The sequence below is a fragment of the Siniperca chuatsi genome, linkage group LG19 (assembly GCF_020085105.1).
Source record: "Siniperca chuatsi isolate FFG_IHB_CAS linkage group LG19, ASM2008510v1, whole genome shotgun sequence".
Classification (NCBI taxonomy): Eukaryota; Metazoa; Chordata; class Actinopteri; order Centrarchiformes; family Sinipercidae; genus Siniperca; species Siniperca chuatsi.
Genome location: NC_058060.1, coordinates 394,146 through 414,350, shown reverse-complemented (window position 1 = coordinate 414,350; position 20,205 = coordinate 394,146). Strand labels below are relative to the sequence as shown.

The 20,205-nt window shown below is 41.5% G+C and overlaps 1 protein-coding gene across 1 annotated transcript; it reads left to right on the top strand.

Annotated features, from left to right (window-relative positions):
* The first annotated feature begins 1,412 nt into the window (after positions 1-1,412).
* On the top strand, positions 1,413-17,713 carry c1ql3a (complement component 1, q subcomponent-like 3a). Its single transcript, XM_044176754.1, has 2 exons — positions 1,413-2,734; positions 16,393-17,713. Exons 1-2 carry the CDS (start codon positions 2,144-2,146, stop codon positions 16,570-16,572), a joined length of 771 nt encoding a protein of 256 aa, XP_044032689.1. The 5' UTR covers positions 1,413-2,143; the 3' UTR covers positions 16,573-17,713.
* The last annotated feature ends 2,492 nt before the right edge of the window (positions 17,714-20,205 follow it).

Here is a 20,205-nt window from a genome sequence, read left to right as displayed (position 1 = left end):
AAATTTGAGAAACATTCATCTAAACCACGTCCTGTTTTAGCCTAGTGATATAAGCAAATACATATTGAATGAAGTAAAGGGTGTGTTGGGATTTACAATGGTTAAGGGGGGGGGGGCACCCACTTGTGTAGGCGCGATCAATTAATTATGGCTATCAGAATTATCAAAGATAATCATAAGTACCTTTAATGAATAAAGTCCTCGGGGGCACCACTCTTCTTAAAGAAGAGAAATGATAGCCAAGTAATTGATTGAGTCTCATAAAATACACTGAACTATCAATTTGGAACTCAGATTAATAATTAAATTAATAACTATAACCAGAATTACCACCAATAGCTAGTAGGTTGAAGGATTTGGAGTTCAACATAGAAGAGGTTGGCAAATTACTCACTCTTGTGAACGTGTATGTGTGTGGTCTGTTTAGGATAACGGTGCCGAGTTAAAAGGAGTTAGTTAGCATGCAAAGACTCTGTCTGTGTGGAGCATAACATAACTAACATTAACTTAGCATGTGGCTACCAAATGAACCTAACAGATAAACACGTCACAACAACACAACCTCAGAAAAACACATCAGTACATCATTAACTAAACAGTCCTGTGCTTAGCTAAGTACACTGTTACTCTAAGCTATGCTGTAATGTTACCCGTCCATGGGAGGTTAAGAGAGGTGTCTTTGGTACGGCTGTTAACTGGCGGTCAGTCTGTTGTAGAGGAGCCAAGCTGGGAAGAATTGTGGTTCCGCAGTGGAAGCGTCTGCAGTCTCCGCTTGGAGAGGTCGGAGGAAACTGGTTGCTCCGCCTGTGGTTGTCCTTACAGAGTTAACGGCTCGGCGTTAACTTGCTTCGTGCTCCTGTTAGCATGTGAGGTTAGCTGGCAGACTTCCCATGATGCACCTCTTTCCTCTCTCCTCCTCTCCCTCTGTATGCATTTTTATTCCATTACTGCATGTTACTAACTCAACATCTTCTCTCTTGTTCTGTGTTTTCTCGTTTCTCTCATCTCTCCTTCTGTCGCTTTCAACAGGTATTTCTGCCTCCGGAGCTGCAGAGTCTGGATCTGTGGTTGTGGGCCACCTGCTGCCCCCCGTGTTCCTGCTCGACAACTGCTACTACAGTTGTTGTTATTGGCTCTGTTACTAATACTGTCATTATTATTATTACTGTTATTATTTTATTAATATTAATATTTCCACTACCATTACATTATTATTTTAAAATTCTATGTGGAATTTACATCGTGCAATTATATGCCACCATTGAGTCTGATTCTGTCCAAGGTTTCTGCCTCTTAAAGGAAGTTTTTCCTTGCCACTGTCGCCAAATGCTTGCTCATGGTGGGATTTGTTGGGTCTCTGTAAATATTATAAAGAGTCAGGTCTAGACCTGCTCTATAGGAATAGTGCAGTGAGATAACTGTTATGAATTGGCACTATATAAAAATAATAAAATTGAATTAAAAACAGCACATATTTTTTAAACAGAGGTCCGATCATTCTCCAAACAACAAATACCTTGAAAAATATGATAAGGATTATATGATTCGATCAAATGCTATCTAACTCCATCCCGATACAGTGTTTAGGTAACCTGCCCTGTTTCTATTGGAGGACAGAGCATCAGGATCCTCTCTGTTATCCCCCCCCTATCTCTCTCTCTCTCTCCTGCTGTGTATCTGCGCTTTTCACTCTTTGAGCGCTCCACAGAGGCAGACGGTCTAACTGATCCTGATCCACCTTAAGAGATCAGCTGCTGTACAAATACTTTGGTTCAGGACCTGTGGATGAAAAAGGGGCCAGACCCCATGTCTGGATTTGAGAGTCTCTCAGAGATGCTGAATCCAGTGCTTTTGGAAATCACGCAGCAGTAAAGGGCTGAACTTTGAGAGACTTGAATAAGCAGCGCATCAGCAGAAAAAGTGTGGAGAGGAGAGGGAAGGGGACGCCGAGGGGAGGGGGGTTCTGCTTTCAAAAGTTCATTAACATTACCAACAAAGTGTAGCTCCGCTACATTTTTTCCTTTAAAGGGTTCCCTCTCCAGCCAGCAAAATTCCGCCCAAAAGCAGACAACAGGATCGTCCTGCGCTGACGCGGCTGGTCGGCAGGAAGCGGCTGGTGGCGGCGGGGGTCCTGGGGGTCGTTATGGTTCTGGTTTTGGTCATCCTCATCCCGGTTCTGGTCAACTCAGCGGGGACGGCGGCGCACTACGAGATGCTCGGTACCTGTAGGATGGTGTGCGACCCGTACGGCACCAAATCTCCGACCAGCACCGCCACGGCGGGCACGGTCCGAGACAACAGCCTCGTGCAGTCTTTACCCACTTTTATCCAAGGTCCGAAGGGGGAACCAGGTCGTCCAGGTAAGGCAGGTCCGAGAGGACCTCCCGGTGAGCCGGGACCGCCCGGTCCGGCGGGGCCACCTGGAGAAAAAGGTGAACCGGGCAGACCTGGTTTACCAGGACCTCCGGGACCCAGCGCAGCTGCCGGTGCAATAAGCGCGGCCACCTACAGCACCGTGCCCAAGATTGCCTTTTACGCAGGGCTGAAAAAGCAACACGAGGGCTACGAGCTGCTCAAGTTCGACGACGTGGTGACCAACCTGGGAAACCACTACGATCCGACCAGCGGGAAGTTCACGTGCTCCATCCCCGGGATTTACTTCTTCACCTACCACGTCCTGATGCGCGGAGGGGACGGCACGAGCATGTGGGCTGATCTGTGCAAAAACAACCAGGTAACACAGTGTGCATGTAGGAGAGCATTAGCAGACACGCGGTGTCCACGGTCAGCTGAGCTCATGTCAGAGTGAAGCCATGCAGCAGCAGCTGTATTGTTACTGCAGTAAGAAAAGAGCATCCCTCAGCAGGGTGGGCAGCATGTGGAAGTCTGAGCTCCAGAAAACGAACAGGGGGCAGAGGAGCAGAGCCTGGTCAGGGACCACAGCTGGGGGGCTTAATGGGTCAGAGGTCACTGCTTTGTGGCTGAGCAAAGTTCCCCTGAGCTGTCTGTAAACCTTCAAGCTGAACCCCAGCAGCCTGTGGGCTTTTGCACGTCTGATATATGAGCTTCATTTAATCTGGTTTCTCTGTAGCTATTTTCAAATTTCATTTGATCAGAACAGGAGTGGGAATTCCTCTGTGATCTCAACAGGTTTAAATGAATATTTCTTAATATCTCTTTCTCACCCAATAATCACGGTGACCATATTTTTAGGTAAAATAGCAATATCACAATCTAAAAGTATTCAAAACTGTAAGCCAGAGTAAAGAGGTCTTCATGTGCTTAAGCATATCAAAGAGTTCTAATTTTAAGAGTAGTAGGCCTACATTACTTGTGCAGTTAATGCATTATATTGATGCATAATGCCATTTTAGCTGCCTCATATACTGTCTGCAGAAAGGAGTCATATTTGATGATTGCAGCAAAATAAGTGGATACATAAATAAATGAATATGTACATAAATATACGTTATGTAAAGTCACGTTGCGTTAAACACCTCACGTTGCTGGAGCGTATATGTAATATGTAATCTTAATGTCTGAAAATAACATTCTGTTCTTGTTATGTAAATGTAATAAGGGACAATGTGTGGTCAGCTTTTGAAACTCTACACGACGTGTGGGAAATGTTTCCAGAACCTTCCTGCAGTGTGTTACAGGACAGTCAGCAAATATAAAGTAGCGCTTTCTTTTCCAATGTAGTGCAAAAACCTTAAGAGTACAGTAAGACTACTTTTGCTAATAATAGCACTATTCATCCTAAAGCCCGAGGACCTGCAGAGACCATCACAGCGTCCTGCTGTCTGAGTCTCTGCAGTGATCAGGCTGTCAGCAGCAGATCTAATCCGCGGGTCAAACCAGTGTTGCAGCGTCGCTCCAGCGAGCACATCCCTGCTGCCTGTCAGCCGGGCCGCCCCGACGCTGCCGCCCCGACGCAGCACACGGCTCTGGGATTAAAGCAGCAGAGCTGCACGCTGAGACAGATCAGATGCTGTTTCAATTAGGACGACTGCTGCTGAGACTCTTAAACACGTTTCTGTGGAAATGATCAACACGTGCTGAGACTGCCCATTGCCTTGATCCATATTAAAATCACTAGTAAAATGTGACTTCACGTAATTTCATTGAAACAAGTCTCCATCTTACCAAATCATTTGATTGTTCTCATATAAAAAAGGAGAAAGCATATTTTTTCACTTTTTTTAAGAAACGCACAACTTGGAGCCCCAGAATGCTGCATTCACATGCAGATGTGTGCAGTGCAAACACTGACAAAGACTTTCTCTGTCCTTAACAACATCTGGAGACATCTGCCAATCAATTCACTGCATACGGAAATTTCACTTCATGTCGTAGTGGTTTTTAATTTGAGGCTATTTTATGAAGGTGTTTTAGTTTCCATGTAAGTATCATAATAATGATAACGAAAATGATAATAATATGAAAACTGCTATCAGATCAGTTTGAAAAGGGAATCCTGAGATCATGGTCCAAAAACTCCACTATTCAAACGAATTTATCCTCAAAATCTGAAAATGGACCATTCTGGTGAGTCATTCTGTAGTGACCTAGAATTTCTGACAAACTCACCAAGATAGCGGTGAAGCTGAGCCTTTCATTTTCCGAGATTCTGGAAATATACGTGTGGAGGCGATCTTTGGCCGTCCTCTGTACACAGGCTCCATCGAGCTTCTCCAAAACAGCTGGATGTCATCTGATAATCCTGGTCCGTTTTTCACCAACAAATAAAGAAAAATACAGTGAAGATGAATCGCGTCCTCATTGAGGTCTGTGGACTGATGCGGAGGTTGAACTTTATGTGAAATCATAAAAGTCAGACGCAGCTTTTAGCTTGTTCTCCTGAAATTCAAGTAGAGAATGCAAATGTGTTTTCTGCGTGAAACGTGACGGAAACGTTCACGAACAGATTACAGAGAGATCAAACTAGAAAGTGGAGGATGAAAGTGTGTGAAGACGCACGCATGCTACTCATCTGACGTTAACCTGGTTGAGTCAACGAGCTGTCACATGCGAGTGTTGTCTTGCACTGGACAGATTATTGCCTCCATTAAGTAATATCATAATAATGTGAATTTCTCTCAGTCCTCATTCCCAATGGGAACAAACAGATACAGGAAGAGTCGGGGCCGTCTGCTCACACACTGTGGAAGGGGCTTTTTCTAACTTTAAAGGAAAAAACTGGGGAAGAACTGTGCATAATAAAAGGTTTCAGAATGCCACGGTGACGCTGCAGCAGGGGAATTCAAACTAATTCTACTGTGCAAGTGCTGTGCTTGAGTACAGTACTGAGGTACTGCGCGTTCCTCGAGTATTTCCTTTTCTTTCTTCCGCTCTACTACATATCTGAGTCTTAGCTCCTCTGAATATTTTTGACTGCTATACTTTACTCGCTTTGTAGATTCAAATTTTACATAAAAACAACTGATTGCCTCGACCAGCTACAATATTAAAATGCTGCTTACATGTTTGTGCATCGGTAATAATATTCCAATAATATAATATATAATAATATAACTCTGCCAGGGGCAATTCTGCTTCATAATAAGTACTTTTGATAATTGTACATTTTGCTGATAGTATTTTTACTTAAGTAAGTTGTAATCGAGTAGTATTGGTACTTTTACTTAAGTAAATTATCTGAATACTTCTTCCACCACTACATTACTACAAAAACTGTAAAACCCAAGATCATAATTAAGCAGAAGATAATAGTTCCATACTTTCTGATATATGGAAAAAGCTTTATACAATATTCATACCAAAATATTCATACAACCACAGGACTGCAATGGCCTACAGTCAGACCAAAGTACAATAAGACTAAAAAATGGAAGAATATAAGTGCTTGCTCATGGTGGATTGGTTGGGTCTCTGTAAATAATATTCTAAAGGGTTTGGTCTAGACCTGCTCCACAGGAAGTGCAATGAGATCACTTCTGGTATGAATTGGCGCTGTATAAATAAATAAATTGAATTGAAATGTGTTCCAAAGATTCCTTCAATTCCAAACAAGAACTTGTAACCTTAAAAAAGAGAGGGATGAACAACAAGGGCCGTTTGTTAGGCGTAGGTGAGCTGGGCTGGGGCCCCACCAGCTGCTGGGCCGCCAAAGAGAAGGAAGAAATCTTTCTCAATCAATTTCAGACGCCAAATCTTCTTTCAAAAGTCCATCACACTAAGGTCCAATGTGTCCATTACTTACCTATTGAATAAAGCCACTGCTCACACCTGATGCTGAGAAGACTACAGGCGGATTAGGGACTTTCTGTTGGGGGCTGACACATCATTAACCTGCATGTATGAATAACCAGGGTATTCATGTTCGGCACAAACATCATAATATGGTCCTCAGGAGAAGAGGTAATATGTGTGCAGGTGCGTCCTCTACTCCAGTCACGTAGCTGTCGGAAAGTCAGCAGGTTAAACAAATGATAGCCTGTAATGACAGAGAACAACCTACAGCCGGAATTTAAAGCAAAGCAACGGACCAATCTAGGCATTTTGATTAGGTACTGATGTTTGCTCTTGGAGTAACAGCTGTCAGAAACGCCACACTGTGCTCCATCATAACACTTGGCATGCAGCGTTCTGAGTGAGTGAACCACTGAGCCACAAAATATGGAAAAACAGCGGTCAGTTAGTTAAATGACAGCGAGCAGCGGAGCGATTGTTTTGTGTCTATTTCAGTGACATTTAGCAGGTGAACCACACCTCAGCGCTGCTGTTTGTAGAAAACCTCCGTATTTCGAATGCTGAAGTTAACGAGTATCTGTCTAAATCGTATGCAGACCTTCCTGCAACAGATCCGCATCGACATCCTCTATGTATGGATATTCTCGAAAATATTATAGCAAACAATATTTTCCTAAAGCAGAGCTATTCAGCTGTAGAACACATCTGATCTGCTTCATTAATTGCGATGCAGGCCTCAAGTGTGCACTGTAAGTTGTAGAATGAAGGGAAATGGAATAGATGTTGGGTCATAAAACGTGCTGAGGACATCCCTAAGTGAAAGTGTCACACTGATAACACCTGCAGCTCAGTACAGTAATGACAGACACTGTCTGGGATGTGGAGGCATCAGATACACCCCCGCACAGGTGATCAGTAACCTGGATAATGTTTGCATCATACAGAGATGGGAACCAGCCGGCTATGTTCCAGATCATATCCTGAACATGTCCCGATTCAAACCAGGACGAGACGGAAAAGGGACTGGTGTTCATGTGAAGGTGCTTATTGACAGATGATGACACAGAACCGGAAGTTGAATTTAAAATAATCAGATATTATAAAATGATTCTAGTTGTCCTAAAATACTGTGAGGAAAGCATGAGTCCCTCAGGGGCCCCAACATGTCCAGACACAGCCCTGAGAACAACACTAACATTATTATTCTAAAATCGATACTAATACAAAACAATAAGTATAAAGCACATTGTCTTCCTGGTTTTAGGAAGCTGCATATTCTGTGTTCATGAACATGAAGTGCAGCCCCTGAGAACTTTGATCTTTTCATAGCCAAATAAGTGAATATTATTATTGATCCAGCTTATTCAACACTCTTATTCTAGTGAAATTTCATTTTCACTACATAATATAGGTTACTGTGCTAACTTACCCAAGACACTTACCCAAGAGCAGGATGACACCATTTGTCAGGGCCTGCTAAAACTATTACACAAATTCACATGACTCCTTAACAATGAGCCACCATAGTTAAGGTTTGGTAAGATTTGGGGAACTTAACCTACTTAGTTAAGGTTAGGGAACAATTGTGGTCATGGTTAAAAGAAACCACCAGTGACTGTTGGTACTGCAGGAGATAGGATGTAAACAGTTGTCTTCTGTGTCAGAGACGCTTTGTTGAACCAACTATCCTCCCTGACCTCCTGCCTATTGCAGTGTAACACAAAGCTACTATCTGTATCTGTTCATGTTACAAAAATGATCTGCATTCTTATTTGTATTCAGATTCATACAGGAAGTGGGTGGACACCAGAAGTTAGAAATCCTCCCTGACAGGAGCTCTTGACTAACATACCCAGGCTGTTCTCATTCCCAGGCTTCAAACCGACGTTTTGTCACGCTATAAGACATTGTGAGCATCAGTCCCATTGGAGAACCGAGGAAGTATTTTCCTCACTGTCAATTCCCATGTTAAGGTTTTTTTCAATGATATCCTCAACATTTCTCCAAACTAGTGTTCTTGATGATTCAACAATACGATTAATGTTACGGCTGTCAGTTTAGATGATGTCTCCTGATTCTAAACCAACTAAAGTTTTTTTGTCCTATTCTTTTCCATTGCCATGCATCCACATCACATGACTGCCAAGTTTCCTTTGTGAAACCCAAAATGGTGGACATTTATTTGGACAGTATTTTAAGAAGTTTCTGCATTAAAATGCGTTTTGATAACATTTCTAGCGAGAATTGTGCATTTTATTCTCATAATCTTTGTTGAGTGAATGTATATGATCCTTAGTTTTGTAAGTTATTACGAAGATTCTCTCAGATCGTTGCTATGGTGGTTGCCATGGATGCTGCTACGCGCACGTAATGAGGCGGGTGGGCTTAGCACACTCGACTCCTGTTTTGGGCTGTCTGCTGTCAGTGGGCTCCATTCCATTTCAAATCTCTGCCGGTCGGCCGTAACCTGAATCCAAACGCCGCTATCTCTGTTAAGAAAAGCCGTTTGATAGCCTGTGATTGTAAAACGTGAAGTTGTTGTCATTTAATTTTACATTTCTGAGAACATTTGGCTGAGGATATTAAACTGGACTTCACCTTTCACATCCCTCATTTAATCCCTGCACTTGTCACGTTCATATATATCATCAAACTGGACTTGATATTGTGCATTGCATTCAACCTTCACTGTTACATAATGTAATTATTTATGCACGTCACATTTAATTTTTGCTCTTGTCACCTTCACATATTTCATACACTTCATTTCTTTGTTCACAGCACTGTCCATATTTTCGTTTGTACAGTCAATATTTCATTTCAAGTTTTATATCCCATTTCAAAACTATTACTATCCCATTCTGTAAATAGATTTTAAAATGTCAATTTAATTTTGATATTACTTTGTTTATTTAATTATTATTATTATTAGCTTATTTTATTCCTCTGTGTTGCGTTTTTTTGGGAGCAAATGCCAAGACACATTCTTTGTTTGCTTGCATTAGCTAATAAAACAGATTCTGATTGAATGGGCTATTTCATGCTGACATAAAATCTCTATGTAAAAATGCTTATGTGGCACACTATGTGTGGCTGATTATGACTGTAATTTCATTGTACATTAAGTACTTTATTTAGTCATTTAAACATTTTCCTCATGCAGCGGTAACGAAGGATCATGGGTAATGTAGCCTAGCCTTCAGCTATCCAAAACCGACAGAAAAACCTTTATTTCTCAGAGTCGAAAGAGAAATAATCTAAACTGACAGCCGTAACATTAATCATATTTTTTAATTATCAAGAACACGTTGGTGTTTTAGTTTGGAGAAAAGAAAATCATTGAAAGAAAACCTTAACATGGGAATTGACAGTGAGGAAAATACTTCCTCGGATGTCCAATGGGACTGATGCTCACAGCGTCTTATAGCGCCGCGGTCAGGTTAATATTGAAGTGAATGGACGGCCGGAGCAGTTCCTCTGAGCGTCTAATGTTTTACATTGGAGTTAATTGAAAGCCCGGTGCGTCTCATACAGACGATAAAGGGTACCCATGTGTGTCTGAATGAGACGCCAAGGGGCGTGACAAAACGTTGGTATTTGACGACCTGGGAATGGGAACGGGCTGCCATACCCCAGTTAGTCATCTCTCTGTATAAATGATGCATCAGTGTGTGAAGCAGTACAAACAGTGGGCTTATTTATAAATGTAATGCACACATTGGACATCACACCCTCCTCTTCTCAGAAGCCTCTCCAGCTGGTCGTGCCCTACATCACCTGTACCTTAAAATCTGCCTTGTCTGTGGAAGTGTATCTGAATGATTACATTGCAAGCTGTAGATTACAGTTTAGTGCACAATAACTACAATAACAAGTCAAAATGCACATGAACGAAACAAGGAGTGGACACAGAGGTCTGATGAAATGGAAGACAGGAGCTCAGGTGAAATGCTGATGGAGACACAAAGGCACACGCAGTCTGTGTCATTTCATCAGGCAGTGGTTCTGATGTGGCCTTTGCTTCTGTTTGGAAATTTCTTGCCTCCAAACAATTTTTGGAGGCACCCACCGAGGTGGGTTTAGTGTTGTGTTTAGCAGGCGGGACAGTGCAATTTTAGCACCTGTTAAGGCATGAAATTTGTGCGTAGCCAAAAACATATACAACACCCTTAATCAAGAAAAAAAAATCCAGATAAAAAATATTTAATACAGAAAAAATGGGAAAACATCAGGAAGAGCAACATAGGAGAGAATGCAATGCATTGCAATAGGTGCTTCATGTTCAGAAGAGAACAATATAGTAGAAACACATCGTAAGGATTACATTATATACCACATAACTACAAAGTAGCAGCACTACCAAGTACTAGAATAAAGGAATTACAATACACAACTAAAAAGCAGAATTACTTTTTACCAGAGAGAACCTCATGTAAAGCATTACAGTGTTTTGGACAACGACTTTATTTATTAAGTCAAAGATTTTCAAAAGTAAAACTGTTTGGAGTGAAGACTTCAATTGTCACAAAGAGCTGGTCAGACCTTTACCATCCTGTACCAGAGACATGGAAAGAGGATGGACTACACGAGCATATCACTCACACAGAGGGAGACGACACATACTGTGAAACTGCTCTTCATTGTAGTCAACACATGAAAAAGGGCGTTTAACAACAATTTCATGTATGTTGAGTTTTGCCTTTTTCTTCTACAGATTTAAATTTCCATCAAAATGCAACTGTAACAGCTTAGATGAATGAAAGATTCTTACCAATAATGTGTTGCAAATGTCACTGAGCTTAATCTGGGGTTTTGCAGAATCGTCAATACTAATGTCCTCAACTGCTTGCAGAATGCCGGATCCTTTCCTTTCAGTTGAATAAATACCTGTAGTTATCATACAGCAGCAGGAATGACACGTGCTCCCTCTACAGTCTCCAATTTAAGAGAGGCACAACACATAGTGATTTTTGTAAATCTTCCTACCCAGGACCAGAATCTAATGGACCATGTGCGCCTTTTGGTCTGGAACTCAAAGCTCTCAGGACATTTTTATGTTAAATGTCTAAAAAGTCCAAAAAACATTTCCTCAGGATGATCACATTTTCTCTCTTGTGAAAGGGGAGTTTTCATTTTTTAATTCAATTCAATTTTATTTATATAGCGCCAATTCATAAAAGTTATCTTTTAAGAAGAACACACCTCTGTAACAACCAAATAAGTCAACACACAGTAATAATGGATATGTCACTTAAAATTGTAAAATAAACTACTGTTCAACTCATTGCCACTGACAGCATATTTGTATATTTACATTATAATGCTTCAACAACACCGTAGCCTCTGTCCTCTGATCCATTTAAGGGGATGAGTGGAGCTCAAGTGATTGGCTATTACTGAAATGTATTCCAATTTTGCCACTCCACCTCAGACTTAGCTTTGGGAATCCTCCGTCTCAGGATAAAATGGAAAGTTGCGACACACTACCACTTTCTAAATGATCCACTAGACAGGCATATTGAAGGAGCCTGATCTAATGATTGTCCTGCTTTAACAAGCTAATAAAGCTATGTTTTGGCACACTTAGGGAGTCACAATGCCCAACAACAGTGAATTGCGCAGTGGAAGGCGCAGCTCAAAGTTCTTTGAAAAATTTGAATGAAAAGAAGTATGTGTGCATTTCTGATGTTGTTCAGATCACTGCGGCCCTAGGTAAGGTATGTTAGAGAAGGCCGGCAGCCGAGAATTTTTGATGATGTAGTCAGGGGTTCCCTGCCTGGAAACGGCAGAGGCGACTCCAATGCAGAAGGAATGCCCTGAGTGTAGCTAAGGGGGGTATTCCAGATCTGGATAGGATTTGGCGCAGGTGGATGCGAAACCAGAAGCATGTGGCCACTTTGCATGTCTCTGCTGCAAACAGAGGGTCTAAGGGGGGAAAACTTGACTGGCTAGTCTTGAGTTTATGTAGTCAAGTGTACGTTTGTGTTGACTTTAGTACAAGTTGAAAGAGGTAGATGGATTGAGGTAGACCAGATGTCTCTTAATGTGCTCTGATTTGAATAGAGCCCCAAAAAGAAACTTCGAAAGGAAAGGAGTAAGTGGGTGTTTCTGATGTCGTTCAGATAATTGTGGATGTAGGTAAGGTGCTCTGGAGAAGGCCAGTGGCCAAGAATTTTGATGATGTGGTCATGGATTCCCTGCCTGGAGACTTGGTATGAGTCGAAAGAGGTAGATGGGTTGAAGAAGACCAAACTGGTTGGTCTTGCTGAATTTGAGGTGATGGATTAGAGTGTTGGAAGAATGGATGGAAATGTCAGACATAGTTGGGTGTAGGGATGGATGTAGTTGAGGGTAGAAGCGATGAACTGAGCTGCGCGGAAAGCCAAAGAATGCCAGTGGGAATCTAAGACTTTGTGTAAGGAGACAGGTAGCCTGTGCGAAGAGTTCTGATGCAGCGGGTAAGGGGGTCTGAAGTGAGGAGGCAAACGTTTTGGCGTAGAAGGTGGTAGAGTCTTACGGAGGCTGTGCTGGTGTAGTGAGAACAGCAGGGGGGTGAATGTCCCCCCACATTCACCAACACACACAGCCGCATAGTCTGCTTGGATCTCTGGACCCAACTGACCTCTTCCTCTCTCAAGCAGTAAAGGTGCCATGATACTTGCCGGACAAGACCAGAGCTTTCTACCCCCAGAGGGGTAGACAATAAACTGACTCTCTGGATTGGAATAAAATAAAGTGGGAGAGACTAAAAATATCTTTTCCTCCCTTATCTGTCTCACACATACACATTCTTTCTTCTCTCCCACTCCTTGATGTGGTCTGAGATAAGGTTTACCAGACACCTATCATAAAAGTGGGAAGTACATTCCTAAGTGATATTCTTGCTTTGTAACCCAAGCGTGAATTAATGTGAATTAGCTATATAACCAATCAGTAATCTAGCTAACATGAATCAGCACGTTTCCTTGATGTGTAACCCAACTTTCATTTTTGTAGGACATGAAATGAGCAAGTTATGAATTTAGGGAATTAACCTCTTGTTTACCAGGTGACAGCATTGCCACCAACTGACCAACAGACATAAGTCTCCCATCATAAATCTGTATAATATTGTAGCTATTAGATTAGATTAAGCAAACTGTATTGGTTAACCTTATACCACTTATTAGTAGTGTTAAAAATGTTTGTTAAAGTTAATGAAAAATCTCAGATAACTGGTTGAATGATCTGCTGAAATAGTTGAATAATTTTTCTCTGAATGTTTCATAACCACTATGCTATTTTTAAGTCTCAAATGATGATTGTATGGGCATAGTGATGTTTGAGTATGTGACATTTTGCATGTAAAACTTAAATTAAATTCACTAGTCAGAACAACATGAGCTGTGTTAAAAGTTTCAAACAAGGGAATACGAATTTTCGGCGCGAAAGCCGTCCTCCACACCAGAAAGTCGTTCTCCTTTGGATGAATAAAACCACTTTCACACATTTCACATCTGAGCTCAATGGTTGTTTTATTTTACCTTTTATTTTCTTAAGACGTACTTCTTTAAGTTTTCTTTTCCTCACCTAAAGTCTGTTCACAATTTAACCTTTTTCCCAGCAAGTCTTGAATGCCTCAGTATTAAACTGAAGAGTTGTTTCTTTTGACTTTTATCTTTTTGTAACTTTACCACTAAGCCTCACGATTTTTGCAACGTTATATTCATTTTAAAGTTACTCAAGCCTAGCTGAAGAAGTTAGTGTAGCCAGAAATATATTATACAAGCCACGACATCAGAGACTCTACAGAAGTCGATGGAAGTCAGCCAACTTTGAAAGCAAAGCCTTTCTGAAAGAAGCCTGGACAACGTCTGTGTTCTAGCACAGCAAAGGTTAGAACCAGAGAAACTTCGGATCATGCATCTCCCAGAGAACTGTGCCAGCAGCGACTTGGCCTGGACCTTCGCCGTCGGCCCTGAAAGGAGACCACCAGACAGCCAGGAGACCTCATCAGCTCGGTGACCGAATTACTGAGTCACCTGGGAGTGGCCTCCGGTAAACGTGCCGGCACCTTCTTCTGCAAAGTGGATTCACCCTACACACATCATGTTGGAAAGCTGGTGGAAACACCTCATCTTTGCCAGCACTTCAAAACAGTATGCCAAATTGCGGTTTTGCTGTAATAAAAAGTTGATGTTGGCTAAAATATATTAATTCCTATTAATTCCTAGTCTTTTCAAAATCAGATCACATACCTCACTTCACTATTGCCAATAAGCTCAGGTTTATTTCATCACTCAGTATATGCTATTTCATCTGTTGTTTGTTATTTTCTTTGTCATATAGCTATAAATAAATGTCCTCATTTAATCAGTAAGAAGTTATCTTTTCTTTGAAGCAGAGGACATGGTCAATCTTTCAACATAATTCAATCCTTTTTAGAGACTGATCAATTTAGTGATCGAATTTAATGAATCCGGTTTTTGTTTTTCCCGGTTTATTTACGAACACTTGATTAAAGTAGTTGATTCTCCTACACTGATGTGAGTAGGACAGGCCAGAATGCGGTGCCCCTGAGGAAACCACCATACAGGATCAGCACAGTGTCCAAAAAGAATTAAGGAAGTAAAAATGAATAAGATCAGAGCAGAAAAGGGATCGTCATACGCTGAAGCTGCTAAGAGAACGGTGAAATGGCGGCACTGCAAAAGGAAAAGAAGCAGAAAGAAATGGAGATGATCAGAGCATCAGTATGGACAAGAAACGATTTCTGGCATTTATTGCCGCTGAAATAAAGGGGAAGTCGGAAAGGATTAAGATGGTGCTGGACGCTGCAAGAAGGTTCCTGAATGTTGTGGACACATCTGGAGAGGATCTGGATGTTACACTGAGGGAAGGAGAAGCACCAACCCAGACAATTGGGTCTGGGTTATAGAATGGGAGCACTTTGGGTGGACACTGTAAATAGTTTACACTGTGAAGCTGTTACAATCCAGCAGTTGGCGGTAATGCACATTTATGGATGCCAACCGCCATAAAACTCAACAGAAGAAGAAGAGGAAGAAGAAGAAGAAGAAGAAGAAGAAGAAGAAGAAGAAGAAGAGAACCCGGAAGCGAGTGGCCGGCTGGAGCGGTGGTGGTAGTGGCTGTGTAGCGCTGGAATAGCCTAACTTGAGGGGCTGAGAACCAGCTCGCAGTCCATAGTGAGTTAAGCGAAAAGCCAAAATGAACAGTTGTGAAAACTGAGTCAAAGGGAAGTGAACGGATAGGATGTGCTTAAATATTTGTGCACAGAAATGGGATGTGTTCAAGGTGTGGTCTTTGTTCGAATCAAGTTATAAAACTTCATTTATATATTACTAATTTCTTTTGCTAATTGGGTTTTAGAGGAAACACAATTGCTGCCTGCATTATGTTCCTGGCAAAATGTTTTTCTGGTGTAGGAAGTGCTACATATATGTACCGCACCGTACCTATACCGCACCGCACCGTGCAAAGAGCAGGACTGAGTCCCCTGTACGGTTAGGTTTAGGCAACAAAAGCGTTGGTTAAGGTTAGGAAAAGATGGTGGCTAATATCTGTATTGATCACCTCCAGCACCACCATCATGCCAAAATTCCCGTATTTCTTGTACACAAGAAATATCAAAATCTAATGGGCAGATTGGGAGACATTTACTGAGCCCATTTAAGCTCCTCAGAGGATAAACCTTTTCCATTTTGGATAGTATGTGGTCTTTCAAGGTACAAGGTAGATTTATTTATCATTTTACAACACAGGGTTGTATAACAAGATTTGAATTGTAAAATTCCCTTTCTGCTACTTACAAAAACAAATGTTATGACACATTCTGGACACAACTGTCAGTATGTTGATCACCTTGAACACTACGCAGAGTACTCGTGGATCTGTTCAGTCACATGCTGTCAATAAAGCTTTTTGCTTAGCTTGTCTCTCAGCCTATGTAGTTACATGCATACATCTGACAGATAGCTGAATGAATGAAAACAGGGATATAAAGGTACGGTGCAGACAGGGTGCAACACTATTCTAAATGTGGGATGTCATGAACATTTCAGCTTCTAATGGCCATTAGCAGGGCATCAGACTTGTTGTGCTTTTGAGATGTTTACTTAATGTGTATGATTTGTGTGTGTGTGTGTGTGTGTGTGTGTGTGTGTGTGTGCATTCCTGCAGGTGCGTGCCAGTGCCATAGCCCAGGATGCGGACCAGAACTATGACTATGCCAGTAATAGCGCTGTGCTGCATTTGGAGCCAGGAGACGAGGTCTACATTAAACTAGACGGAGGCAAAGCTCATGGAGGCAACAACAATAAGTACAGCACCTTCTCTGGATTCATCATCTACGCTGACTAGACAACAACAAATTCGTGCCCTCAGCTATTACAGGCCCCGTGGCCCAGTCCTTCTACAAATCTTCCCTCTACGAATAAGATGCTCAGACTTACTCTTTTAAACATGTGGAAAAACCAATTTAAATCAGCCTTCATAACCTGCATATTATATTATTTTCTATATTCTGCCATCATCATGTCCTCAGTGCAAGTGACTGAACAATAACATCAATGAAATGGTTGAATTGTCACAGTGTGGGATCAAACCATATTCTGCCTTTATACCATTATGTCACTTGAATTTACAGCTGATGTGTTTATGTTAATGTAGTCCTAGTGATGGTGGCAAAGAGAGGGAGCAGGTGTATGCGTGCATTGGGAGGTGGGCAGAATGGACAGATAGAGATCCTTCCCTTTTAAATCTGATTGGGCCTGTCAACAAATCAAACACATTTAAATCAAGAAAGGAAAATCTAAGAGAAAGTAGTAAAGAGGAAATCAAATGGAAATTCAGCAGCTAGTAGGTAGTTCTAAAGTCAGTTACTATCAAGTAATTGACTTTGTGCAATACCTAGTAAAATTATAAAACCGTATTCATGGTGATAATTAAAGCCATCACTCAGTGTGTGTATTTATGTTCTTTGTTTTCTTTCTTTCTTTTTTGATATCATGCTGTGAAGATAGCAAGGAAAAGCTGGTAACACTTGAAGTGCATTATGATATACTGACAACATATTACATTTGCTATTATAAACATAATTGCTTTTTTCATAGAATAGAATCATCAATAAAATAATTATTTGTAATTATATGTAATCAATTAACACTTACCTTTGAAAGTATATGAGCCTTTACACTTTTTATGCAATCCGTTTATTTTCTCTTGTTCTGATTTTAATATTATTATAATTATCTAATAATGTGGTGATTCCTCATCAATGGTTTGTACCACCACTTCCACTAAAGTGTTAATCAAATGCTTTCATAAGTTTCTGCAAGGATTTTACACATTTGACAAGTATTAAGCCTGTCCAGAAAAGAGCAGAAACACTGTTGCTTAAACCTTACTCACACAAACTTGGCATGGAAATATTTGTTGATTTATGTCAAGCTTTACAGAGGGAGAATGTTTGGTAAAAATAAATCTGAAAACATGATTGTAACATGGCCCGTGATTAGTTGTTTCTGGTGTCTGCTGGGTGGCGTTCAGGGAAACAGTGAGTAAGTAAGGGTGACCGTGTTGACCATGTTGGTCCGTCCCAATACCCACACTTGCAGTACTTGAGCACTTAAAGGTTCCCTGTGGAGTTTTAGACCTCTAGTAGTATTATGGAGCTGTTTTTCTATGAGTGGTTCCCTGTTTTGCTTATGTCTTACATGTGCACAAGGATGCACAAGCACACACGTGCACACTAGTGATGCAGTACACATGCTTGCTAATGACTTCACACTATTCCATTGATTAACAGGTGGTGGTAACACACCAATATATGCTGCAATGCACCAGCAAAGGCAGTGAAGAAGAAGACCGCATGCTAGTAAATATGGATGAAAACAATGTTGGATTTAAAATCTATCCATCCATTTTCTGTTGCTTATCCGGAGCCGTGTCATAGTGGCAGCAGGCAGAGCAAGGTAGTCCACTTGCCCCTCTCCCCAGCAACGTTTTCCAGCCTGTGCTGGGATATCCCGAGGCATTCCCAAGCCAGATGAGATATGTAATCTCTTCAGCATGTTCAATGCCGACATTATTGCTGACACTGCACCAATCTGCCTGTCAATCTCACATTCCAATTCACCCTCACTCATGAACAAGACCTGAGATACTTGAACTCTTTCACTTGGGGCAGCAACTCACTCCCAACCCAGAGGGAGCAATCCACCGTTTTCTGGCAGAGAACCATAACCTCAGACTTGGAGGTGCCGACTCCCATCCCGACCGCTTCACACTTGCAAACCATTCCAGTGTGTGCTGAAGGTCATGTTCTGATGAAGCCAACAGAACCACATCATCTGCAAAGAGCAAAGAAGCAATTCTGAGGTCCCCAAACCGGACACTCTCAATTCAATTCAATTCAATTCAATTCACTTTTATTTACATAGCGCCGATTTATAACAGAAGTTATCTCATTGCACTTTACCTATAGAGCAGGTCTAGACTGTACTCTTTATAATATTAATTACAGAGACCCAACAAATCCCACCATGAGCAAGCATTTGGCAACAGTGGCAAGAAAAAACTTCCTTGAAGAGGCAGAAACCTTGGACAGAACCAGACTCAATAGCCATCTGCTGCTGTCATGTTAGGTTTTGAGAGAGCGAGAGACGGGGGGGGGTTTGCACTGGTTCCAAGTCCCTAGAACCAGTCTGTGATCCCAGGGGTCAGCAAGCCTAGTTCCCCTGCTTTTCCAGCTCCATGTAGTTCTTTCAGGCTGTACCTAAATGGGCCCAGCCATCAGACGCTCGCTGGCGAGCTTCCCTCCAAGGTCAGGCTCCAGGAGGGGGCCCCGGTTTAACTGTTCCAGTTAAGGTGCTGCATATGGGTCGATTCATATGAGGTCTGTGAATCGCTCTTAGTCAAGCCCCTGTCCTGGGACCAACTTGTCTTGGGAGACCCCTCCACTATGACAAGGTAGCGATTCTTGGAGGGGTGGATTTAAAATAGTTTTAAAAAATTGCCTTTGAAAATGTTTAATGGGGATGGAAATGCACTCGACACATTTGTTAGACCTCAAGGATACACAATAGGTTGGTGCATAACATTTAATGTGAACACATAGTTTCTTTACAAGAAAACTCCACAGGGCCCCTTTAAATGAGAGTTCACGCGACAGCAGGTAGTAGGCAAGTTCAATTTATATATATAGTGCCAATTCATAAAAGAAGTTATCTCATTGCTATATAGTGGGTTTAGACCGAACTCTTTATGATATTATTCACAGAGACCCAACAAATCTCAAGTGTGTCCCATGTTCGAAAAATGCCAACACACAGTACACTTAACCCACACTTCATACGCACGTCTCCTAAAACCACTTCAAAGCAGTATTCAGAACTTAGTGTATCCCACCCATAATCCAGGTGGTTGCTGTTGTGCAATGCGTATCGTAGACACTTCAGACCAACTGGCCTCCACTCATTATATACACACATTATATACATTTTTATGACATAAGCAGATACAGGGTACAGATACAGATGGTAGCTTTGTGTTACACCCCTAGTACTATCCCTAACCCCAGTGAGGATACAGAGCTCATGTTCTTTAAGTTATGTTATTTATATTTCTTTGGACTCAGTATACATTTTTTGAAATACAACGATAATGACAATGACAATGTAAAACAAATAAAATACATACGTTTTGATCAAAAAAGAGGAATTTAGTATTTTTCCTCCAAAATTATATTCCTGGCAGTGAGACCCATTATGTTGGGAGATAAAATTCTGAGGATTAGGAGGGGTGGGTTTCACTGGAGGACTTTTGACGCATAACCTTGGTATCTCCACGGAGTCAGATGAGAAGATCACTTTGGTGTCTCTGCATCTAACACTTCTACAGCATGCTTACAGTCTATCTTTGCACACAGTGTAGTGTTGGTGCTATTGCTTGACCAACAACTGCTAGAGCACAGTGACACACAGCGCAAAATCT